The 26,773-nt window shown below is 37.7% G+C and overlaps 1 protein-coding gene and 1 pseudogene across 7 annotated transcripts; both read right to left on the bottom strand.

The window, feature by feature from the left end:
• Positions 1–2,644: 2,644 nt before the first annotated feature.
• On the bottom strand, positions 2,645–4,406 carry LOC113044783 (nicotinamide N-methyltransferase-like; annotated as a pseudogene).
• A 4,331-nt stretch (positions 4,407–8,737) lies between these two features.
• LOC113044359 (glycerol kinase-like) lies at positions 8,738–21,260 on the bottom strand. 7 transcript variants are annotated; one of them, XM_026204294.1, is made up of 21 exons: positions 21,052–21,260; positions 19,756–19,829; positions 19,131–19,237; positions 18,964–19,041; positions 17,525–17,604; positions 17,059–17,196; positions 16,517–16,626; positions 15,536–15,602; positions 15,223–15,240; positions 14,585–14,620; positions 14,367–14,434; positions 14,174–14,216; positions 13,999–14,079; positions 13,720–13,798; positions 13,527–13,623; positions 13,197–13,281; positions 12,718–12,838; positions 12,449–12,592; positions 11,466–11,552; positions 10,835–10,921; positions 8,738–10,296 (listed from the first exon to the last, which is right to left on the bottom strand). In XM_026204294.1, exons 1-21 carry the CDS (start codon positions 21,142–21,144, stop codon positions 10,283–10,285), a joined length of 1,707 nt encoding a protein of 568 aa, XP_026060079.1. In that variant the 5' UTR covers positions 21,145–21,260; the 3' UTR covers positions 8,738–10,282. The 7 variants fall into 7 exon arrangements, 6 of the variants coding, with proteins under 6 accessions (XP_026060079.1, XP_026060081.1, XP_026060078.1 ...); XM_026204296.1 differs by having other exon boundaries at positions 8,738–10,293; XM_026204293.1 differs by having other exon boundaries at positions 8,738–10,921.
• Between the last annotated feature and the right edge of the window lie 5,513 nt (positions 21,261–26,773).

The raw sequence follows: 26,773 nt of genomic DNA, 5'->3' as shown, positions 1-26,773 counted from the left end.
ATGATAAGAGCAGATCATTTGTAACTCTAAGGAGAGCAGTTTCAGTACTATGATACGGTCTAAATCCTGACTGGAAATCCTCACATATACCATTTTTCTCTAAGAAGGAATATAATTGTGAGGATACCACCTTTTCTAGTATCTTGGACAGAAAAGGGAGATTCGAGATTGGTCTATAATTAACTAGTTCTCTGGGGTCAAGTTGTGGCTTTTTTATGAGAGGCTTAATAACAGCCAGTTTGAAGGTTTTGGGGACATGTCCTAATAACAATGAGGAATTAATAATAGTCAGAAGAGGACCTATGACTCCTGGAAGCACCTCTTTTAAGAGCTTAGATGGTATAGGGTCTAACATACATGTTGTAAGTTTAGATGATTTAACAAGTTTATACAATTCTTCCTCTCCTATAGTAGAGAATGAGTGGAACTGTTCCTCAGGGGGTCTATAGTGCACTGTCTGATGCGAAACTGTAGCTGACGGCTGAATGGTTGCAATTTTATCTCTAATAGTATCGATTTTAGAAGTAAAGTAGTTCATAAAGTCATTACTGCTGTGGTGTTGGGAAATGTCAACACTTGTTGAGGCTTTATTTTTCGTTAATTTAGCCACTGTATTGAATAAATACCTGGGGTTATGTTTGTTTTCTTCTAAAAGTGAAGAAAAGTAATCAGATCTAGCAGTTTTTAATGCTTTTCGGTAGGATATGCTACTTTCCCGCCAAGCAATACGAAATACCTCTAGTTTTGTTTTCCTCCAGCTGCGCTCCATTTTTCGGGCTGCTCTCTTTAGGGTGCGAGTATGCTCATTTTACCATGGTGTCAAACTGTTTTCCTTAACCTTTCTTAAGCGTAAAGGAGCAACTGTATTTAAGGTGCTAGAAAAGAGAGAGTCCATAGTTTCTGTTACATCATCAAGTTGTTCTGAGGTTTTGGATATGCTAAGGAATTCGGATACATCAGGAAGATAACTTAAAAAGCAGTCTTTTGTGGTAGAAGTGATGGTTCTTCGATACTTGTAACAAGAAGTAGAATTTACAATTTTGGCTATATGAAGTTTACACAGAACTAAATAATGATCTGAGATATCATCACTTGGCTGAATAATTTCAACACTATCAACATCAATTCCATGTGACAGTATTAAATCTAGAGTATGATTTCGACAATGAGTAGGTCCTGAAACGTGTTGTCTAACACCAATAGAGTTCAGAATGTCTATAAATGCTGATCCCAATACATCTTTTTCATTATCGACATGGATATTAAAATCACCAACTATTAAGACTTTATCTGCAGCCAGAACTAACTCGGATGTAAAATCACCAAACTCTTTAATAAAGTCTGTATGGTGCCCTGGTGGCCTGTATACAGTAGCCAGTACAAACATAACAGGGGATTTATCATTAACATTGGTTTAACACTGTTAATAAACATGTTGTTTCTACTTTTTTATTCTTGTATGATGAAAGATGTGGAAGCTTGTTTCTGCAAAGTAATAAAAAAAGGTAATTGCAGATTTTATTTGTAAAAATTCTGATGTTTTACTTGCAATTCTAAATTTACATCTCACAATGCAGACTTGCAGTCTTGCAGATGTTAATTTACAATTGCAAGGGATGAAAGACAAACTTGTGAAAAGTTGCAATTTACTTATATTTTTATTTTATTTTATTTGTTTTTAATTGTGGTGGGAAAAAACCTATACAGAAAGCTGATTTTTTTTCTTATTCTAGAGAAAATTTTGATTTTAATACAGAAACTGTTCATGGAGTTTGTCTCTTTGGATTGTTTTCCAACAGCTTCTTTACATGCTTGCTGTCATTGAACTGTCTCTCAAAGGATATCTCTTATGACATATGTGTCATTCGGCAGCAACTGTCGTGTCTATATGGCTGACCATAATATTTGAATAGAATTAAATGCACAGTTTTGTTTCCATAATGTATGCTTAAAATTTGAAGATGCTGAAAACATCAATCATTTCCATAACCATCTCACATTTCTGAGGATTACTGAGTCTCTATCAGTGGGTCATTTTACATTAGTGTTCTGCACAAGAAGAGTTGATTGGGGTAAATTCTCCCAATATTCATATTGTTTAAGTCATATAAGGTAGGTCACTTAATATTAACTTATTGTTTATTGAACTGATGTTTTAATTTAATATCACATTTGCAAACTCCCTTAATCATCTTTAAAAGCTGTCACTCCAGTTCAATGTGATCTCACAAAGTTCCATTTATAATCAATGAAGCTCTCTACACTCCACAACGAATCTATTATTTACATCCGTCTACACATAAAAAAGTTAATGCGTATTGGAGACGCAAAGCGTTTAAAATGATTCAGTTCGATTTGGTGAACTGTTTCAAAAAGATCCGGGTACATCGAATGATTTGTTCGCAAACCGGATATCACAAACTGCTTTGTTTTGAACTCTCTCACAACAGACACGGAAGAGAAGACAATGCTGAATAAATTTTTGCTATTATTTTGGACCAAAATGTATTTTCGATGCTTCAAAAAATTCTAACTGACCCTCTGATGTAACATGGACTACTTTGATGATGTTTTTCTTACCTTTCTGGACATGGATGGTAGACCGACAGTTTCAATCGAGGGACTGAGAGCTCTCGGACTAAATCTAAAATATCTTAAACTGTGTTCCGAAGATAAATGGAGGTCTTACTGGTTTGGAACGACATGAGGGTGAGTTATTAATGACATAATTCAGATTTTTGGGTGAACTATCCCTTTAAACTCCTGGATTGAGAGGCCTAAACCACTGAGTACTTCTTCAATATTATCCTGATTCAGTACAAGACAAGAAAAGAGCTGTTCATCCACCTTGTAGAAGCTCTCACCCAGAACAACTATCATGACCAAGAGTCCACCAGGTATGGTCAGCCCATGTAAAGCATGAGAGTATGTTTAAATGTCTTAACATGCTGCTTCCAGACAGAGATGTAATGACACAGTCAGCTGGTTCCATCGTTTATGGATAAAATGGATTCTCCAACTGGACATCACATTTGAAAATTTTCTTGACTCATTGCTTCAGTGTAGCCTTCAAATCAGACGGGCTGCCATAATTCAAAGATTAATTAAAAGATAAATAATTTAGAACAAAATACAAGAAATGTTTATGAACAGTGTATTAAAAAGAATGCTCTGTCATATTTATAAATGGGTGTTTCATCAACTTTACAGTTTTACCGGGAGCTTGAATTTTAATTTAATGTTTAGAATGTAATGTAACTTAATTGCACCGACCTCATTTAATTCTACCAGAGGAATGTTATATAACTTGATGTACAATGGAAATGACACTGTTCTGAAAAAGGGCAATTTTCCTTTGTTACACAATGCTATTGAAGCAATTAAACCTGACAGTGTTTTTCTAAAGTCAACAAGGCCATAGTATGTAAAGCCCATTTCTGCCACAAAAAAAAAAAAAAAAAAAAAAACGTAATTAAGACTTCGGAATTCTAAGAAACTTTTATATAAATATAAACAATGAATTATACATACTTTATATAATACAATAAGCAGAGAAAATGTAAGTTGTAATATGTAAACTGTAATATGTAAATGTGAGTAATGCAGTAAACTCAGAATTCAGAAGGGAGGAAGAAAAGGCAAGATGAAAATTTAGAATTCTGACACGATCACTGATCACGTTACCCTTTTAAAACTTAATTAATGTCTTTAAGTGGCAGAAATAGACTACCATAGTCTGCTTTAATAAACACCCAATAAACAATAAAATTACCTTTTCCCCTCCATTTTACAAACATACTGTAACACAGGTTTACAATCTAAACTCCCCTCTTGTTTTTTCAGCCACTTTTCAATTTCTCTTTATTTGCTAAATCAGTCAGCACAATCTCGTCATAATGTTTGCATGCACTCAGGAAGCTGTGGATAGATGGTCCATTGCCCACATCGATCAGCAGCTTTCCCTTATGTTCTCCTTTAAAACAAACACTTGTGTCAAAATTTAGGAAAAACAGAACATCTAAACCTAGCAATTCCATTAATAGAGATTACTTACCCGTCAAGAAAACTCTACTAAGGCATCTCAAAGCGAAAGTAAGTAAATTTTTTGTCAGCGTGACCGCTAGGACAGGAATAAAAATTCTTCACATAAGCTTGCATCAAAATGGCCCTTATACAACTCTCCCTCAGTGAAGGTCATGAATTCACTCACAATTACAACATGTACTGTATGTATATAACTTAAAATAACAAACGACTGCTGTAGATACTGTGAGAGCAAACTAATACGTTCCCTTTCAAGGGAACTTTGAAATGTGTCCTCTAAGGGGCGCTATGGAGAACACCTCGTCGTGACCCATTTCTGAAGCATAAAAAACACCCACAAGTTGGCCAGCGACAGCCTCTGATGCCACTACCAGTGCAACTATAAATAAGAACCAGGAGAACACGTCGTCCTCTTCTTCGTCTTCATTGACTGTTTTGCTTGAAGCGTACAGCGTCTAGGGTCAAGTATAGGTCTCTGCAGGAAAATAATGGGAGTTACAAGATCAAGGTGTTTTTACACCATGATACCTGATTAGTTGATGTAATAGTGACGTTAGGTTTAGGGGTGGGGTTGGGTAAGGGGGATCATTTAGATTGCATGATTCAGAAACACCCAGCAGTTTCAAAAACACCCACATGGTGATAAACGCCCACTTTTGCTCTGCAGAGACCTAAGTCTCTCTAGGGTTGCATGTTTCTCGCCAGAGAAGCGTGTTTAGCTCTCGCGGGAGCTGAATATACGCTGCACGTTGTGTCGCAGTGAGAACATGTAAAGGATCTTATGGAAAATTTCTCCCTATGTGTAATTTCCTTTCGTTTATACTGCACTTCGGCTTAATTAAAAAAAACAAATATATAAAACATAAAAAACCTTGTAAAGCAGGCACTAGCAAACCGTTTAAAGGATGTGTAAATCCATGTCATCGTTGTTTTCAACCCGATGAGACAATCTCAACATTTGTTGTTTGTGATAAGAGCATGCACGCAATGTCCTTGTGGGGGCAATTTGCGTGCATTTGTGAGCGTTTAAAAAATAAAATAAAAGTCTCCACTCTAGGTTGTCTCTCTTTTCGAGGAAAGAGGGGCAGACATCTGCTTCCCTGGAACTGTTGAGGTTATGGAACACTCCGCGGCAAGGTTGGACTTGCCTTGGAAACATGTTAAGAAGGTAACGCGAGGTCGTTTCTGGCCATAGCCCTCCATGTCAGGTGAGCCTTCCATTTCTTCCTGGGAAAGGCAGTTTTTCTTACGCATCCAACGATTCCAGCATACGAATATGCAATATCGAGGTGATGCGCAGAAACGGTTCCAGGATGAGGTATCTGCTCCGGTCTCGCCTTCCGAATTATTCAATACCTCCATTGAGACAGAGTATCTGCTCGCTCCCTTTGGGGTTTTTTACAACTTCCCCTTCCTAATTCCTCTATAACCACCAGCTCTCAACCTGACCGAGGTTAGGTGGGAACTTCCTGCATAACGGTCTCCTCTTGAGTGGGGCTCCAGCACGGGAACCAGGCTGGGTGAGTATGATCCATTCTATATATACATGTATTAAATTGCTGGTGGTTATGTGTGTGAGTTTCTTTGCAGTGCTCAATCACAGTGTTTACTAAACACTTGTCAGCATTGTGTCCAGCTGGTATGATACCCCTGATTCCAGTTTCATGCTTCCGGTATCAGGCGGCCAGATCATAGGTTTCTGTGGGATCCTTCTTGATCATCAGGCCTGGCACGGCACTGCAAGGAATTTCTGGGATGTCTGGCCAGGTTACCCTGAGGAGCTTCCAAGTCACTTGGGTATCCCTTCTTGCTGATGCATCAAGCGAGAAGTGGAAGTGGCAGTTATGGAAGTCTTCTTGTATATGCTGTCTCAGGTGATGCTCCCCTTGACAGTTGTAATGGTTTGACAGTCCCAGCATTAACTATAGCAAATTTGAAGTCTCTAACTCCAACTCTCAAGCGCCACCACTTGTCCAAAGTTTCTATATTTTTATGCTAATAACTTTTGAACCGTAAGCCAGAAAATGAAATTTCTTTTTTCCTCTGAATTCTTGGCTTAAGCCAAGTCGAATCAACCCCAAAATCCAAAAATTGCAAGGTTTAGTTCTTTTGCTATTTTAAATTTTTTAAAAACCTACCTTTTCGAACTCTTCCTAGACGGTTAGTCCGATTTTCATGAAAATTGGCTCAGATCATCTTTAGACAAAGCTGGCAAAAAGTTATGGAATTCAAATTGATTTGTCCAACCGTTCTCGAATGACACGTGAACAAATTTGATGAAAATCATGCAAAAATGCATGTGAGGCTATATCTCGGCAACGGTTTGGCAGATTGAGACCAAACTTGGTGTGTTATAACAAGCATGACCTGAGACTACCTGCAGTGTTTCGATGACGCGCCACATAGTGGTCAGGAGATATGAAAAATGCATCTTTTGGCTTATAACTTCTGAATGGTTTGGCCAAAAATCACAAAACTGGTATCTTTAGATTCAGTCAGTCATGTTGATTCGAATGATATCCAATTTCCCTGTGTCAGCCATTTTTATTTCTGGAAAGGTGCCAAAATCATAGACAGTAAAAGAAATGGACACAGCGACCCCATTGGATTCAACAGGGACAAATGAAGTCAATTAGAAGCAAGCACTTCCTGGGGGTCAGGCGTACTGCGCAGACTCGAACTGAGCTTGATGATGTAAATGTCACGTGAGCAACCTGTACGTCTTCTAATCACTGTGCCAAGAGAAATCTGAATCACCCACCGAATCTTGCAGAGAAGGCGAGCGTGAACAAGTATTCTGATTAATTATCTCCCTGGACTTCATGCCTCCACGTCCCCCCGATAGCCTCATAGACAGTAAAAGTTTGCCTGCGAGCTTCTCCTCCTGTCCATATGGTAATTTCTCTACTGTGCGACAGAGTTGCTGGTTATGACGCAATCGTTAGCCTATTTTTTTTTTTTTACAAAAACTGCTTCTATGGAAACATAACGTAAGATACAAGGTAATGGAGCCTTTTAGAAATTTTCGTGTTTCTTTAGAAATAATTAATGGAAAAATGGAGCCTTTAAACGCCTCAGATGTAAAGTTATTCGCTGTCAAAGTGGAGTCAATGGAATGCTAACAGCAGGCGGGGGTCCGCTAGCCAATGGCGGCGCCCAGGGGTGCTTCAAAAAAGATGAAACCCTGCCCCCCTGGCCAAAATGCATTTGAGGCTGTATCTCTGCAAAGCTTTGACATATTTGCACCAAACTTTGTATGTGTCATTGTCACCTAACACTGACCATGCCACATAAATTTGGTAACAGCGCCACCTATTGTCAAAGAGTAATAAACCATTCATTAACCTTCAATTATGAAATTTACAAAAATGCTAATAACTTTTGATTGCATTAGGCTATTGTAATGAAACTGATCTGAAAATATTCCTTGGGTTGTGCCGACAATAGACATACCAATTTTTTAGTAGGAAATCTGAACTCCCTGTCTGCCATTTTGATTAATGTTGAAAATCTACTTTTTCGAACTCCTCCAAGACCTTTAGTCCGATTTTCACAAAATTTGACACAGATCATCTTCAGACCCCATTGGCCAAAAGTTATAGATTTCGTGTTGATATATGAAACGGTTTTCATTTAGCGCATCAACGAATTTGCTGGAAGGGTGCCAAAATGCATTTGAGGCTGTATCTCTGCAAAGCTTTGACATATTTGCACCAAACTTTGTATGTGTCATCGTCACCTCACACTGACCATGCCACATAAAATGGAAACAGTGCCACCTATTGGTCAAGAGTAATACACCATTCATTAACTATGATTAATTCCACATATAAAAATGCTAATAATTTTTAATGCATTAGCCTTTTGCAATATTCCCTGGCTTATGCAGACAGCATAGATACCAAATATGCTAGAGTAAGCCGAAATTTCTACTTTTTCGAACTCATCAACCATTAGTCCGATTTTCACCAAAACTGATTCATATGATCTTTAGACTGTGCTGACAAAATGTTATGGATTTTGTATCGATACACAAAATCGTTTACCCATACCACCGCGATGAATTTGAGGCATCATGGCAAAATGACACTTCAGGCTGTATCTCTGCAATGCTTTAGCATATTGATACTAAACTTTTTGTTTGTTATTGTCATCTCACACAGAACACACCAAAATGATTTGATTACAGCGCCACCTGTTGGTAAAAAGTGATAGGCCATTTAATCTTATTACTAGTGGTTGTATTTATGATTTTTCAGCCATTTCAATTACAATCATCCTAAAATTGGTTTAATTGCTCATTGTTACATTTGGTGTGGTCCTTCATGCCATGCTTAGCTCCTAAATTTGCCGCTGGAGTGCTTGGCCCCGTAATTGCTGCTTGTAGCTATATTTGTATATGTTGTCAATTTTAAGTAATGTATCATGGTGTTTTGAGGGAAATAACAAGAGTAAATTGAGATAATACTTTGAAATGTACCGGTAATCAAAGACTATAATGAGATCTCAGAGATGGAGAAAAGAAACCATCCTGCACTAAGTCCAACTTTGTCCATCTTATCTTTAAGGAAACATAATTGTTTCTTGAATTTAACTGGACAATATATAATGTCTGGCATGTTGACAGACTAAACATATTTTTCTTTTAATCCCCAGAAGCAGTGAAGTACACTAAAAGTGAAGAAACAGAAAATTCAGTGATGAAAATTTACTTGAAATCCTGGGGAAAGAAATTACATGCAAATGATGAGGTAATGAACATCACAGCATCACTCGCTAACATTTACAACCCAGATAAAACTTGTTTAAGCATGACACATTCAGCAACCAGCGCCACATGCAATAAAGAAAACTAATTACTGAAGTTTAATACTGGCTACTTTATGTTAATCAAGTTATTTTGCATTTCAAGTATTCATTGACACAAATCAAAGACAAATCAAGGAAGTACCATTCAGAGTACATTATACAAGTGCTCGTCACAATACTAATTGGCTTTTTAAAAAACAAACTTTTGCATTAAAAGAAAACTTGGCAACTATATTAATTAAATTTAGCAAATAATAATAATAAACTCATCCGTTTATAAATTCTTAATTGTCATGGAACTTGTTATATTTCATTACACAGACATCAAATATGATAGAAAAATCAGGTGCAAACTATTTCCTTTCAAGTTCAAGTTAGATATTTAAACGGAAACTAATTGCTGGAACTGAAAGTAAATCCTTAGGTCAAATTAATTTTATATTATAACATCACTTTCTTGAGCTGCACAGTAATGTAATTTACATGCACAATTTTCAGAGATTAAATTACAGTGACTTGACCAAATATAAGACAAAACAGTGCTCTACAATTCTTAAAATATGTTTGTTCAAATATAGTTACGCAGTCCCCGTCAGTAATTGTTCAGATGTTGACTCCATAATGCTCAAAAAGCCTCCTGTTTAATGGTCTCTCATATAGAAGGCAGAAGTTATACAGAAGTGCAACTTCTATCATCAGGGCCACAGTGTTTTGGACAGGTTGACTTGATTTCCACGCACAGTATTTTTGTCAATAAAATTTTCAACAGGCATATGAAATTGTAAAAGAGGAGAAAAAAAAACATCTCAACATTATGTACATTAGATTGTACAGTTCCCTTGCTGTTACACATAACAGCATAATACATTATAAAGTGCACTAATGCTCTCCTGAATAGATTTGAGAAGTAACTCAATTGAACTAATAGTATGTCTCACTCTTTCAAACTTCAAACTAAAACCACTGTACATAGACACACATCTGCTGATGTCTGTGATGGTTAGTGCCTTTAAATATATATATAAAAATATCAAACTCAATGATGACTGTTTTGCACAGCCAAGAGTTGCTTACTATCATTGACAATTCCATTAGAATGTACTGTACATGAAAAATACCAGAAACACCAAGCCACAGCAGCTTCAGTGTTAAAGCTGCTGCTTCTAGAGAAGAGTGTGGGGAAACTACAGGAAGACATGAAAAATAATGACTTCATCATACCAGATATGGTCAATAAAACTTCCTGCTACATGACCAGAAAGGTCTTAATTTATCATTTTATGGTACCATTTCTGCAGAAACCATTAACAACACTTTCAGTTGGAATGTCTTTTGCCAAGGCCACTACAGCACATCTTGATTTTGAAGGGGTAAGCCATGGACCTAATGACTTCATTTTCCATCTTCTGAAGTGCAGTAAGGTTCAAGTCTACTTCTGCCCTGCTTTAGTGAGAGAGAAAAAAAAATGGAAAGTTAAAACAGCTAAAACTGCATGTTTGCTCAAACAGAGACGTTTTCAGCATGCACACAAATGTTTGAGATAGCGTGACACTGGAAGAGAACAGAAGAGGAGACTGTGAAGAAGGGAAAATCGACACGGAATAGAAGTGACAGGAAAAGCAAAGTTTGGGGCAGAGAGGGAGATTCTTAGAACAGGTACCTTTTTTCCCCATTATTTTCACCAAACCAAGCCGTATGTTTAAAGCCATCATTAACACAGCACTCTCCAATTGATCAAAAATTGTGAACTGTGGATTTTTGTGAACACATGAACGGGACCTGTTCCATAATTTCCTCCTTATAGACTCAGATGAAATGCTATTCTATGCCATTCATTCACACTACTACAAGAAAACGAATGAGTGGTCGTTATACACTCATGTTCACCACTTTCTCTCAGGCCAGTGAACTTAAAGGACACACATACAAAACATGCATTGGGCTCTTTCGCCATCTCTCATTCACTCGCTCTCACACTGACCTGCAATGTACTTTGCTCCAATTAACATAAACATGCTACCGAGAATGTAAAAGCCCAAGGGAACACTACTGAAGATACTAGTCTCCTCTGTTGGTTGTCCAGAACACAGGTCCATGTCACGCAAGACAGTGAAGAGAGAAAACAAGTGGAACAATTAAGTAAATACTGATTTTGTCAAACCAAATAAAATAAAATTTCTGCTCCTGGAGATTTAATTTACTTCAAACCAGCTAATAAATAAATAGAAACAGGACTTTGTACCTCCCTAAAAAAAAAAAAAAAAAACACACAACACTTGCAAAACATCCATTCCCCCTGACTTTGGACATTCTGGGTCAATAGCTCTGGTTATTGATTACTACAAACCGACCTTAGTCTTTGACTACTTTTGTGGGCCTGGTTGAAATGCTTTATGTTTTGTTTTTTGTTCGTTTTTTTGGATATGGAACAAACATGAGGAAAGAGGTTCAGATCTTCCAGAAAAAATAAAAAATAAAAAAATTGACCAATTACTAAACTAATTTTACTAATTAGAATATCAATATTTTTTTATTATTTGAATAAGGCATTTCTGATTAGTTGACTGATTGGTTAATGGAGTTAAATAAAATAAAAATGTAAATAAACACACCATTTCCATTGTTGACTGGTTCTGTGGTTTCCCAGTTCATAGCCCTCTGAACAGCTTTCTTCCAGCGAGCATATCGCAGTTCACTCTCTGCAAGAGAAAAAAAATAAAAATAAAAATTTTTTCATCTGGACCTTTATTTAGAGTGTGTTCACACTTAGTAGGTTATTCCGGATTAAAATAAATGCTGTGAATTATGCCATCCAAACCTTGGTGAGCACAAAACATCAGCATTGTTTACGTTCAGCATGCGAGTGATACAGTATCTAATAAACAAACAACGCCGATTACATTGATTACGTTCTGGGGTAACCTCCGTGAAGTTGGCACCCCATAAAAAGAAATAATCACCAAAATTATGCAATTTGTTTGTGCTACGTTTGTGCTGATTTGTGCCAAAGAAACAAACGTTTGTGATGGTTTGGTGTTTGAGATATTAAACATTCTTTTTAAACACGTCACTCTCCCCCCCATGTTGGCCAAATTGCTCCAAACCAGCGTAGATCGTTTGTGCTCGATTTGTGCCTGTTTGTGCCATTAAAACAAACACTGTATCTATTTTCCTTCCATAGATACATCCAAAATATTTTTGGAGGCTGTGACGTCACTCTACACCCCAGTTCGTCTAAATCACACAAAACAGGTGTCATTCGTTTGTGCTAGATTTGTGCCAGTTTGTGCTTTTAAAAGGAACCCTTTAACTAGGACCGCTTCTTTTATATAACAAAAATTAAAATTTTACAAACAGTGACTTCACTCTCCACCACATGCAATCTAAATAGTTCCAAAACAGTGCCATTCGTTTTTGCTCGATATGTGCTGGTTTGCGTCGTTCAAATTTACATTGTATCCATTTCCCGTCCTCAAAAATAACAAATCCAAAACGTTTTTGCATCATGTTCAGTGTAAAACGCCCTTTACACATATGGTTCAGGCAATTTTCATCAGTTATGAATTGGTGTGTGGTGCATTTTAGATTCCATTACCCTCTGGGTTGATCTGAGGTTCAAATCTTTCTGAAGTAACCTCTGTGAGATCTTCTGGGTTTAGGCTCCAGACACTGACCCCCTCAGCTGCTCCTGCTGCCATGGCAGCACCAAGAGCTGTGGTCTCAGGCATGGATGGCTTTACTGTAAATACATACAAACTATATCACATATCCACCCATATGCAAATACCACTAAATGTTTAATTTACACCAGTGTTTACGTATATCCTTATATAAAGACTTACAAGATGAAAATGTGTATCTTACCCACTGGGATACACAGTATGTCTGCCTGCAGCTGCATCAGTAACCGGTTGGACGTCATGCCTCCATCAACCTGGAGCTGGGACAGATGAATACCGCTATCCTGGTTCATTGCATCCAGAATCTGAAACAAATTTGAGCATCCTTTAGCATCCTCAAAGTTCATACTGTAAAAAAAGTCATCTCTATCCTTAAGGCTGTAAAAATAAGTAAGGGATAATAAACAGCAAACTGACCCTGCAAAATAACCTCAACAGGTTGATCAAAAAATTAACTGGACAGCTAAATATATATATTATCCTGCTTATTACACACCTTTTTTAAAACAAATTAATATGAAAAAGACTGGAGTTGAAACTATTAATTAGTTTAAATAGAACACAAAATTCCTTCAACAGTCAATATTTAAGATCAATTATTTTAGAGAGCGACGTAATAAGAACATATAATCAGGCAGATGCAAATTCACGAACTTAGGCTACCTCTCGTGTCTGGAAGCAGACAGCTTCAAGTGCTGCGAAAGCCAAATGACTCCTATTGGTGAACTGTGTTAGACCACAGATGATTCTGTTGAAAGCCAAAAAAGAAAAAAAAAGGTTCAATGTTGTACATTTCACCTGTATTAACAACTGCACTTCAAATAATAAATTCACAATGAAATTCACAACAGGATTATTATTTATGATTTTTTTTTTTTTTTTGCTTTAACGCCTTTCTCTAATGTAAAGCTCATTCTCCTTAGACTTTATAGAGTTTTACATTGCTTACATCAACAGAAAATTATTTTTCAAATGGATGTATCGGTCACTAACCCTCTAGCACTTGGTTCCCAGTATGGCGCATATAATCCAGAGAATGCAGGGACAAAATAACAGCCATATGACGTGCCAACGTCAGCAGCTAGTTTCTCTGGGGTGGAAAGTGAAATGTTTAAAATGAAATATTTCAAAACTGGGTTAAATACTCTTGAATTAGGGTAAAAATATAACCTTTACACAAACACACCTAGTTCTGTAGAGGTTTGGATAATTCCGAGATTATCCATCAGCCAACGCACAACTGCTCCTGCAATGGCAACTGAACCCTAGAGAAGAAAAACTCCAGCTGAGCAAGAGTGAAGTATTGGCTACTCTAAATCACAAAGTAATTATCAAAAATGAATAGGCTTCTATGTTTTTGAGAGTAGAATTACATAGCTGCCACAGAAACAAAACCTTTGCATTGCTTTGGTAAGAAATAATCTGCCAGGAACATAATAAATGTAATCAACTATGTCAACATTACCTCTAGTGCATAGCAGGCTGGCTTGTCACGCCCTAGCTTATATGCGATCGTGGTCAGGAGTCCATGGTCCGACATTACAGGCTTTAAGATATATAAAAAAACAAATTGTTTAAATACAATGTAGATTAAAAAAAAAAGTAAAATGTATTTTTGAGCCTTTAAGTATGTTGAATACCTTTGTTCCTACATTTTTAAGCAGGAAACAACCAGTACCATAACTGAAAAAAAAAAATTAAATAGGTTACACATTGTGATCAAATGTACAAAATCACAACATTTTTATTTAGTCCAAGTGCGCATTTTTGCATGTTGACAAATTAGGCTATGAAGAACTGAGATAAAGAAAGATTGACAAAACAAAATCATACGTATTTTTAGCTTGTCCATCCTTGAAACACATCTGTCCCACCAGCGCAGCAGACTGGTCACCAAGACACTGTAAACGGATGTAAAGTCACTTTCTGTATTTTATATGCATTATGATTTTAATTGTCAGACTCAAAATAATTATATTTACACACACACAACTTGGGAAGCAAGAGAGAAAGAATGTAATCTTTCTCAAAAAATTATCTAATAATCTTACCCCTGATATGGGGACACCAGTTAAAGGGCCAGATTTCTGCAAGAAAAAAAAAAAACACTGTAAAAAGTAAATCATTAAGGGAAGAATTTACTAATATACAAATAAATGTAATAATTAACATGCATTATACAGCCCCCTGCTCTAAAACAGAACTCTAACACTCGAGAGATTAATACTTATAAATTCTAATACTGTAGCGGACATGAACATCTTTGGCAAATCATCTGCCGCTGTATGCTGCAAGTATCTGCTCTAAACATACTCAAAAAAGAAGAATCATTGACTAAGCATGTTAAAAACTGTGAAAATATGCTTGATTTCCATCACTGCAACTCAAATATGGTGTGGGTTCAGCCATAGTGAATGAATAAAGAAAAAGGGAACAAAGAAAAGGACCATAACCAGAAAACTACATGAAAAAGTTCCTAAAATCCAAGAGCTGTTGGAAAGGACAGGCAGTGCATTGGGCGACAATGACAAGATCACCATCCGGTACATTTCCAATAAGACCTTAACTCTGGAATATAAGCAAATTCACTTACAATAAAAAAAGTTTTTGCTACATATTGGAAATGCACCAACTTCTGTGATGACATGACAGCAAAGTTTGGCCAGACATGACAGCTAGAGATACTCACCAGATTAGAGCTGATTTTCTATCAGTCAGCCCACAGAGATCACAGGACATAAAATATAATCATGATAAAGACACACTAAAATCTCCAAAGGGTTAAATGACTGCTCCACAGCAAAATTCAACTTTGGATGTAAAGATGTCATTGGAGTTGTGGATTGTGTATGTACAGTTAAAGAATAAACAGTTACTGTTTGACAGACACTGCTCTGGAGCAAAGAGCATTTCTCTCATCAATTTTTCACAACAGAATCCTATCAATGCATTATGTAACAGAAGTACAGAAAGAAATTATCTCTTTGGAGTCAAACACTTACCATTAAACCATAAATCTCTGAAGAACTTCTCACTTTTGGCAGGATTTCCATTGGTATATCAAAATATCTGTTAAATATGTAAGAAATATATGTTATGAATACATTTTTTTAAAAACAGTAAAGGCTGGAATACACTACACATCTTTTGCCCAGATTATTGCTCTGATATTTTAGGCATAACTGACAGATTTTATAAAGAGGAGGACAATAAATAAAACCACACAGTGTATGATGGCCATCTTTCTGAGCGGGTTTGTTGTGTTTGAAATAACTTTTTGAAAATCTGGTAGTGTGTGATAGTCTGTCATTCAGTGTATGATGGTCAGTTTTTCTCTAACCATTCACAAATTGTCAAGAGTGTAATGTGCAGTGTAGATTTAAAAACTTATGTAAGTGTATTCCAATCTTAAAGGCATACTCCAAATCCAAAATGAATCAAAAAATCATGTCGTTCCAAATGTATGAATTATTCAGATGAACTCAAACAAGTGAATGAACCCTCAAAGTTTACGCTTCAAAAACCACACTCAACAAACATGATGGTAATCCATATGACCCAAGTTGATGAACAAAAATCTGACTCAAATGGTGTGTCATATTTCAAACGTTTCTAACCATTGCTTCCAGCCAGCTTCCAGAAGAACATGTTTTAAGCTGATGTGAGAAATGCCATTACTTTTCAGTTTTATTTCACAACATAATTGGACATTATGTTTCACAAACATGCTAACATTTATGTCAAGCAAACCTTGGAGGGACAGCTGGTCAGAAGCAAAAACCTATAGGTTTGCTTGAGAAGACAGTGATTCGTAAACTTGAGTCACATAGAAGAAAAAAAGTCTAGGATGGAATGAGGCTGAGTAAATTATGATAAAATTTTTATATTTTGGGTGGAGTATCCAACATTCTTTTTGACATTTACATATGCAAATAAGCTTTGGGCCATAAACATTTATATAAAACTATGTACTTTGTACTTACTTGCAGAGCTCTGGATCCCAGTCCATTGTGTGAATATTGAAGAGCATTGTCCGGCTGGCATTGGTTACATCTGTGCAATGAACACCTCCCTTCTTCCCCCCCGTCAGGCACTGAAAGTTAGTGGATATCACAGATTAGACAAGTTAAAATATTTACATCATGATCACTTCATACTGAATAGAGCAGTGGTTCCCAATAACATTCCTGGAGTCTCCTCAACTTAAAACATCCATTTCAGGTCTTAGGATCTCCTCTGAGCTGATGACCTGAATCAGGTATGCTTGATTAATAATACATGCAAAATGTATACAGAAATGTGGTTGTAAACCATTACAGCATCTGAATTCAATCCAAGACCAAGTGCTTGAGTTTATTTTTGAGTATCTATATTCTACAAGGATAAGTGTAATCATTCAGCAGTCTAAAACCTTGGAATGCTCCTTAATCGTGCACTTATTTCTTCTTTTACCATTAAACTTCAAAAACATATACACAAACACTATAGAGATGCAGAAGAGAAACCTTAATGGCACTGCTCTTACCCAGATAAGCCAGGAGTCCACTGTTCCAAACATGGCCCTGTGAGAGAGCACAGCTTCATGGACTTTTTCAACATTATCCATCAGCCAGCGTAACTTCACTGCGCTGAAGTACGTGCTGATGGGTAGGCCAGTCTTGTGCTGTATGAAGCAAGAGAAGTACAAATATTTATATATTTTCAGTTTTTCAAACTTTGTGTACAGGAACAGAAATAAAAAATAACCAAAGTGCAGTTCGAAGTGGACTGATAAGTGCAATGCTTCCTCTATGTTTGAATATATTTCTGTTTAAATAAAAAAATTAGGGTGGGACAAGATTAAAATAGCCAGACTTCAGTCAAAACTTCAATTTTCATTTCCTGAAGACTTCCTATCTGACATACTGAAACCTGTTTAACATAACTGATTGTGGATATAACTGTTCAAGATCATGTCAGTCTTATTTACAAGGAGACAATGGCACTCTCACCTTGAGATGGTTTTTGTTTCTGCCAGGAGTTTTGTTGATGAGCCTTTCTACTGTTGACTGGGTCCGCAGATCAAGCCAAACTAAACATCCAAACAAATCAGAAATTATTTGGTCATTTAATTATGGATTGTAAAGCATAAGATATCATTACTTATATACTAAACAATGGTCATATGCAGGGGTGGACTTGGACTAAAAGTTGCCCATCAATCCATCCATTATGGCATAAAGTGGCCCACAACACCATGACACTCCAGCTCATTATGTGTTTGACATAACTTACTAAAATGTTTTAATTGAAATAAAAACACCTTTTTATGCTAATTACCATGAATGACTGACATACTAATTTAAATTTTAATTCATCTATTCTTTTCTGATGTACATGACAAATGTTTGCTCTGCTCTTTTTTATACAGGGTCGCTAAAATTGAATTACGGCTTAAAGATTATATGAATATAGTGCAGAAGTCATGTGGATGGCTTTTACAGTACTTTTCTTGTGGTAATTTGTTTTTTTGTTGGAGCATTAAAAAGTCCCTGTGGAACATGATTATTGTGTTTTACGGTGTAAAAATTATTTTTATATTTTATGAAAAAACTGGGCCAAGTGGGTTTGAAATTATTTAAGGGTGGGTAAATGATGGCATAGTTATCATTTTTAGGCTAATTAACCCTTTAACTGGATGCTTGCTTTTAAGCACAGATCTGAAAAGGACAAACCCAAAATCAAATGGCTGCAGTTCATGAACCCTGGACTTTACCCAAAGATGACACTTGAATTTGTCTCGTCCAAGAGAGAGAACTAAGGCTGTAAACAGTTAAAGAACACTTATTTCCAATAAAATAATGCATGCAAACTAATTGCAAACAAACAATATTTTTATGTTAATATATGGCGGTCCAAACAACGACACACTTGAGTTAAAGTCAAGTCTAAAGATGAGAACTCTCCTACTTTGAGTTTAATTAGTCATTTTCTTAGACAAGTGAAGTCACCAAAAGGCTACCACAAAAGCAAAGTAACATTCACTACATGCAAACACATTTCACATTCACAAGGATTCCATTTCATTGCTCATTACACACAATGAAGAATTACATTGTGTGAAAATTAACAAATACATTGAGAAGATGTAAGCAGCTGAACATTCTTCAAGTGTTAAACAGCACTGTGACAGAATTCCTGCTCAGCTTATGTGAACAATTTCAATCTCACCTCCTATGATTTGATTGGCCATTTCAATCATTTTGTCATTGCCGAGCACTGTTACACTGCTATCGGAGTCTGAGAAACTCAAGTGGGCCGATGAAGAATAAAAAAATTTCCTATAATTAAAATTTTCCCTATTGTCCAACTGCCCACCCGGAAAACTCCCAGTGCTCCAGATGGCCAGTCCACCCCTGGGCATATATAATATGAAGGTAATAATATTTACCTATAGCATTATAAAGTGGTTCTCCTGTTTCCTTGTCCCAAACAAGGGTGGTTTCCCTCTGATTGGTCACACCAATAGCTGCAGACCGATTAAAACATGAAGAAATAAAAATAAACAACCATGAGCACGTAATAGCAGGTGAGGGGAGAAATAAGTTGTCTCGTTACCTTTAATGTTCGAGATGTCAATGTTGAGCTGGGTCAGTTTCTCACAGGTTCGGTCCATGCACTCATACACAGACTGAAGAATCTCTTTTGGATCCTCCTCAACCCAGCTGAGGGAAGACAATATATCATTTGTAACAGGTTACTATAGTTAACTTAAAAATACATAAAGAAATACCTAAAAAAAAACTTTATATTATACAATATTTCTCTTTTTTTTAGTTTAACTAATGTACTTCAAAATAAAAAAAAGTATATAAACATAAAAAAAAAACACTAAGAAATGTGACAAACACACATTACATGACTACAACTCTAATTAAAATAAAACAGAAAATATGAAATTAAAAAATATAACAGGACCTCAGTGATACAAAAATAACCCTGGTTCTCACTTCCAGCCAGCCATATGAAATTTGCATGATTCTTAAATATAGCACACTGTGCATAACACAGCTGACATCTTTGCCATCAATGTGAATGGAAAAAATCCTATTCAGCTCATCCAGAATAGCAGTATGAACCAATAGTGAACTTATGATTTGAATCACAAATTGTACTTCTACTATATTGCATAATCCATTGCCCCATTGAACCAGTGTGTCAACACAAAGGACACAATACTCACCCCTCTTTAGGAAAGCTCTGTTTAATCTCAACCTGATGGTGACTGAGAAGCTCTGCTGTTTTTGCATTGAAAACCTACAATTAAAAGAACAAAGAATTTAAGTTATTAAAAAATATATGTTTTTGGTATTTGACCATATGAGAGTTCATTTTGATAAGACTCCAATCTGTCCAAATTCAACATTCAATATTAGAAGACACAAGTCAAAGGTAAAAAAAAAAAAAAAAAAAACCTGCTGCAATTCAGCATGGTATTGCAGTGATTTGTCACTGATGTTGAAAACTGAAATTTCCAAAAATTATTTGCAAAGACCTCATTTTGAGCTTTTCTGTTGACAATTCTGGCCACAACATTTGAACAATATGAGGAATGTTTATTTGTCAGGCCCAAGAATTACAAGCACACACTCTTTAAACACAAACCTCTTCCTACTGGACACACAAAGAAATTATATTGAATTGTCCACTTTTCCTGCCACAACCTTGTCAGATCTAACACACACAGCCCACAATAGCCTACAGTGACCTTTCTTACAGAGCACCACAAGCAGGGTTTCTGCAGGTAAATGTAAGACTTTCTAGGAACACCATGAGTTTCCAACAGATCGCCACTACTTTTTAAATCCTTAAAAAAAATTAAAAGAAATTCTTAAGGCTTGAATATCTCTAATGCCAAATACTAGAATATAGAAATAACTTAGCTGTACATTATGATCACATTGCTTAGTATTTCATTCTTGTTTAATTTGTGAAATGGTGAATTAAAACTTTTAAGACCACCAGAAATAAGCACAAGACACGAATAGAATAAAAAACAGCTAACGTTAGACCCCAGACAGTCTCTCACAGACTTTTTGGAGCTACTCGTTAAAAAAAGTTCACGGATGTTCACACAAAACACCATGATTACAACTGCCATTATTGTGGGGATTAAAGTGTGTTTTAAGCAAACATTTGAACTTTGTAATGCTGCTCAAATCCAAAGACTGTGTAACTGGTTAAAACAAAAATTATTAGCAAGATGAATTTCACAGATTCTGAGCAGATTCTCAGTGCAGATTCTTTAGCATCAAGCAAACAGAAAACCAATTAGAAGGACTGGGATTGAGCTAACGAGGGGATTCAGAAACTACACGCAATCCACGTGGGTAAACTGGCATGACCCAAGTCCATCTGAACCGGCTCCGACATATTTACCCGCACATGTTGGCAAGGGCACGGAGAGGACTCTCCAATCTGTATGCGAGCCACTTGAGCTCCACCACAGCACGATGACAGTCTTCAAGATGGGACTTACCAGAAAGCGCGTGGAACTCGTGCCTTGGTCGATAGCGGCTACGAGGGGGCCCAGCATGATTCTGTTCGACGATGCAGCCATTGTGCCGTTCATTGAATAAGTGGAGGACCACAAGCAGCCAGAAATTTAAGACTGGACCCTGGCTGGCCTCACTGCTATGCGCTCCGAGCCCGCCCTTACTCCCGCTTTGACGTCTACGAGTACGCGCAGCGGCACGCGATGACGTAAACACACGCCCCATTGCAGTAGGAGGATTTTCCTATTAATAAACAGCAATATGGTATAAACTATTTAACTAAAGGTGTCACACGCTGGAATCTAAACTTTGGAGTTTAAACTTTTCATTATAGAGGAATGTAATAAAAATTTGCAATAAAACTTGTACAGATGCAATAAATTATGTAATGTGATATAAGTTTTACAACTCTTGTTCAAGCTCTTGTTCTGTCCAGGTTGGACAATTGCAATGTTCTCTTGGCAGGTCTTCCAGCCGGTTCTATCAAACCTTTGCAATTAATCAAGGCATTAATGTTTGCCTTCAAAACCTCTGACTCTGCATTATATATATATAAATCAAAATAATTACATGATGTAGTGATTAAAAAAATTGCACATCAAATTTTGAGAAATTACTCCCAACAGATAATTTAAATGTATTGTTGTGTAAAGCATTAAACAGAGATTACAAAAAGTAGGTTCAGAAAGAAATATTTTGTTTGATAAAATTTATAACATATAGCCTACTCTTTTGGACAATGTGAGTAAATGATGACAGAATTGTCATTTTTGGTTGGTTGTAACTTTAATATTTTTTATTTTATTTTATTATTATTACTATGAAAATATGAAATTGTTTCTTTAATTAAATTATACTCTAAATAATAAACTAAAACTGCCAGTAGGTGGTGGTAATGTCTGAATGATAAGGTCATTTATTCATTAATTTAATTTGTTCAAATTGCTGATTCATTCAAGAGTGAATTAAATGGTTCTTTATGAATGGTTCATTGAATCATTAGGCTTGTTCGACATGAAGCGGATCATCACTATCAGACCGACCGGTGTGTGAAATCAAAAAACCACAAGAGCTTAGAGAGCAGACGACTCCTTGTGCTTTTGAATCACTCTCGCGATATGCCAATGGTTCAACAAGCCGCGGTGCTAAAATTGGCGAGTAGTGAGTAGCCGCGTTTCCACTGTTGAGCTTAAACCGGGCGTGCTAGTGCGTGCTAGTGCGTGCCAGGGCAAGTTGCGTTTCCACGGTCACCTCTGGGGCTTAATCGTGCCTCGTCAGGGCTTCCTCTGGGCCAACAACCAGGGTTTTTTGGCCCGACGAAAACCTTGGGCTAAAGCAGGCCAGCTGGGGCTAGAGGAGTGTTTCTGAACAAAGGCAGAGTTCTCCGCATTCTAAGCCCTGTTGCACAGCGGCGCTGGGTTGGTGGCAATCCTATACTGTGGTGCTGGCTCAGCCAACGTGACGTGAACAGTTTTGGGAATCTCTAGGATTTTTGACAGAATGGAGAAATAATTCAAAATCGTCTCTGCGGCCATCTTGAGCATTGGCGCTGAGCTGGCGGCCATCTTGCAGTGTGGCGCTGGACTGGTGGCCACTTTGTGCTGTGGCGCTGTGCTGGCGTCCATCTTGCCTCTTGGCGCTGGGTTGGCGGCCATCTTGTGCTGTGGCGCTGGGCTGGCGGCCATCTTGCCTCGTGGCGCTGGGCTGGCGGCCATGCTGTGCTGTGGTGTGGGACTGGCTTCCATCTTGCCTCGTGGTGCTGGGTTGGCGGCCATGCTGCGCAGCGGGAGGCCGCAGTGGAGATCGCTGCCGGACCTCCTCTCGACTACTCACTCCAGAGCAACCTCCCCTGGTTCCACGGAACACAACCTGGCAAGTACCCTCAAAGCCATTCCTCTCCCTTTTGATGGCTGGGGAGGAAATTGGAGCAGACATACCGCTGAATCTCTAGGATGGAGTCCTTCTGTAACGAACATGCACCAGAGAAACACAAGGAGAGGGAGAGATCCAATTGCAGGTAATTTATTTAACAAATGAGGGTAATCCAAATCAACAGTCCAAGGAGACAAACAAAACAAAAGAGGGAGCCGGAAGGAAAGGAACGGGAACTCGGAGGACGAGAAGGCAAGGGTAAGACTCGGGAGACGAGAACACTGGTAACACTAAGGGTAAGAACTCTATACAAACAACAGGGAAAGACAGGACCAGACTAGAGGAATTATAGTGGCTATGGTGAAGTGCCTATGGGGAAGTGAGCTCACTCGTGGACACCCAGGGACACAGAGACTGGTGTACATATATATATTAAAAATTAGTTTAAGTATTTTCTATTAAATGTTCAAATGCAGAGTTTTGTGCATCGCGTGTGTGTGTGGCATGCTTGTTCATGTGTGTGTGAGCAAGTGAGAAGTAGAGAGGGACATCACAGTGGAGTCAGCTGTCTTAACCGTCCGTGGCTTATGTACTAACACAAACTAGCTTCATCACTGTGTCTGTCATGCAACTCTGTTCCTCTTTTGGGCCTGATCTGGTGGTAAAACTAAGGACATTATTAACTGTTTTTACATTTTGAAAGACAAAGCTCACGATTATGGAAAGGGGTGTTACATTTCCGACGAGTGCTTGCAGTGATCAGCCAATCACAATGCACTGGGTGAGTTGGCTAATCAGAGCAGACTGCGCATGTCGGAAAGAGGGACTTCGTAGAAAACGACTAGTTTGAGAGAAGTGGTGCATGGAGGACCTACAATAATGTACAGTATTTGAAAATTAATGTGTTTTTTGAACATTAAAGCATGTCAACACATTCTGTTACACCAAATACACAAAAAAATGATCTTTATAAAAGCATCATATGACCCCTTTAAGAGCTTATTGTGACTGTAGATCAGAGCAGGTATGAGCTTTATTTCTGAAAAACGCCAACCTTTTGCTGCTAACAGGGCATGCTTCATTTTCAATAATTCATACAAGTACATTTACATTTTTTGTGTTTAGCAGATGTTTTTATCCAAAACGACTTACAAAATGTGTTTGTGGAAGAAATGAGTTATGCCACATTAAGGTCAACCAGAATCAGGAACACTTGTCATAACACCCATGCACTTGTTACATCGTAAGAAGAAGAATGGCATCTATTTTTAGTCCAAGGTCACTGTAGCCACTCAGATGCAGGACTGCCAGTCCATATACAGATCAGATGTCATTGGTTACTGCAGTCACCTGGATGTGTGCGGGGTGTCTGACGTCACGCTTGGATGTGGGCGGGGTTGGATGTCCACCGCAGGTTGCAGCGAGCCCTACTTGATCCAGACCAGATGGTGGATCTGATCCACTGTAAAGCTGCTTTGACACAATCTGTACTGTATAAAGTGCTATATAAATAAAGGTGTCTACTAGGTGTCCTAGTTGGGTGGAGGTTGGCAGATCATTCGACCAGAGAGGAACTGAAATGGTGAAGGTTTTGGATAGTCACTTTTTGCCTCACTGTGAAGGAACATAAAGACCTAAAGAACATAAAGTGACCTGAACTGACAAGAGGAAGAATACACTTGAAGTAGTGTACTGAGTTAGGGATGTGTAAATACTGGGTACAGTATTTAATTCCCTCAAATGAGAATGAAAAAAAAAAAATGTCATTAGCATGTCATTTCACAGCAGTCATGTCACCCTGTAGCCCAAGACTGGTTGCTCACTGAAGCTAAGCAGGGTTGAGCCTGGTCAGTACCTGGATGGGAGACCTCCTGGGAAAACTAGGTTGCTGTTGTAAGAGGTGTTAGTGAGTCCAGTAGGGGGTGCTCACCCTGCAGTCAGTGTGGGTCCTAGCACCCCAGTGTAGTGATGGGGGCACTACTGGTGCTGGTCATATAATTAGAATATCATCAAAAAGTTGATTTCACTAATTCCATTCAAAAAGTGAAACTTGTATATTATATGCATTCATTACACACAGACTGATATATTTCAAATGTTTATTTCTTTTAATTTTGATTATTATATCTGACAACTAGGGAAAATCCCAAATTCACTATCTCAGAAAATTAGAAAATTGTGAAAAAGGTTCAATATTGAAGACACCTGGTGCCACACTCTAATCAGCTAATTAACTAAAAACACCTGCAAAGGCCTTTAAATGGTCTCTCAGTTTAGTTCTGTAGGCTACACAATCAGAGTCTCTGAGGTTTCTGTGGTCCAAGGTCAACACAGCTATATGCCAGGAAGTTTTAGAGCACTTCATGCTTCCTGCTGCTGACCAACTTTATGGAGATGCAGATTTCATTTTCCATCAGGACTTGGCAACTGCACACAGTGCCAAAGCTACCAGTACCTGTTTTAAGGACCATGGTATCCCTGTTCTTAATTGGCCAGCAAACTCGCCTGACCTTTACCCCATAGAAAATCTACGGGGTATTGGGAAGAGGAAGATTCGATATGCCAGACCCAACAATGCAGAAGAGCTGAAGGCCACTATCAGAGCAATCTGGGCTCTCATAACACCTGAGCAGTGCCACAGACTGATCGACTCCATGCCACCCCTCATTGCTTCAGTAATTCAGGCAAAAGGATCCCCAACTAAGTATTGAGTGCTGTACATGCTCATATTTTTCATGTTCACACTTTTCAGTTGGCCAAGACTTCTAAAATTCCTTTCTTTGTATTGGTCTTAAGTACTATTCTACTGAAATATATCAGTCTGTGTGTAAAGAATTAATATAATATACAAGTTCCACTTTTGGAACTGGAATTTGTGAAATAAATCAACTTTTTGATGATATTCTAATTATATGACCAGCACCTGTATACCATCAAAAAGCACCGTCCTATGGATGAGATGTTAAACCGAGGTCTTGACTGTTTGTGGTCATTAAAAATCCCAGGATGTCTTTTGAAAAGAGTAGAGGTGTAACCTCGGCCTGCTTTCCACCAATAAGCTGGTGTGTAGTGTGTGGTGGGTGTTCTGGTGCACTATGGCTGCTGTTGCATTATCCAGTTAGACGCCGCACACTGGTGGTGGATGAGGAGATACTTCCTTTCATGTTAAGCAATTTGAGCGCTTAGAAAAGTGCTATATAAATGTAAGGAGTTATTATTATTACTTTTTCTGCCTAGGTTTTTGTGCAAAAGATGCAATTCACAATTTGTACTCATGGTGTTGCTATTGGACTTCCACAGTAATTCCAGTGCTAGACGCACATAGAGCAGTTATGTCTGTGCAGTCAATGTGACTTTTTATTACAATTACAAATAATGCTGCTGGGTATATTCTCACTGAAATGATTCAGTTTGACTGGAGTAATGGGTAACATGAGTAGCATATTTCACAAGCATCCAACTTTTCCAGTCAATCAAATGGCTGCATAAATCCATCTAATAGCCACGTGAATGTGTAACTGCACTACACAGCTTAATCAAATCAAACATTCTTTTCTTTAGCCAGTAATGAAAAATGTCCTGGTGTATCAAATTTGGTAGTAAACTAAATATGTATTTCACATCACATAAATCTGTCTTTTAAACATGTATACATTATTCACAGCCATTTTAATACTGGGTTAATTCTTTCTTGCCTGCTGTTTGCCAAATGTTAACTACCTTATCTGGAAATGAGGAACAGTAGGCTGTCTATTAATGTCTCTTGTCCCTTTAAATCTGTCATGAATTCCAGACTGTTTTAGGCATTACTGTACATCTGAGAGAGACCCAGCT

Source organism: Carassius auratus, chromosome 26, assembly GCF_003368295.1.
Source record: "Carassius auratus strain Wakin chromosome 26, ASM336829v1, whole genome shotgun sequence".
In the NCBI taxonomy this organism is placed as follows: domain Eukaryota; kingdom Metazoa; phylum Chordata; class Actinopteri; order Cypriniformes; family Cyprinidae; genus Carassius; species Carassius auratus.
This window is presented reverse-complemented; position numbering and strand designations above follow the sequence as displayed.

What these genes read in the sequence shown, in the direction of transcription:
- LOC113044359 (XM_026204293.1), bottom strand. Translation starts at nt 21,144, where the DNA reads ATGAACGGCACAATGGCTGCATCGTCGAACAGAATCATGCTGGGCCCC. An exon ending in GATGGACAAGCTAAAAATAC is followed by an intron (nt 14,217 to 14,366) that starts GTATGATTTTGT and finishes TTTTTTTTTCAG; the next exon opens with TTATGGTACTGGTTGTTTCC. An exon ending in ACCTCAGATCAACCCAGAGG is followed by an intron (nt 11,553 to 12,448) that starts GTAATGGAATCT and finishes TTTCTCTTGCAG; the next exon opens with AGAGTGAACTGCGATATGCT.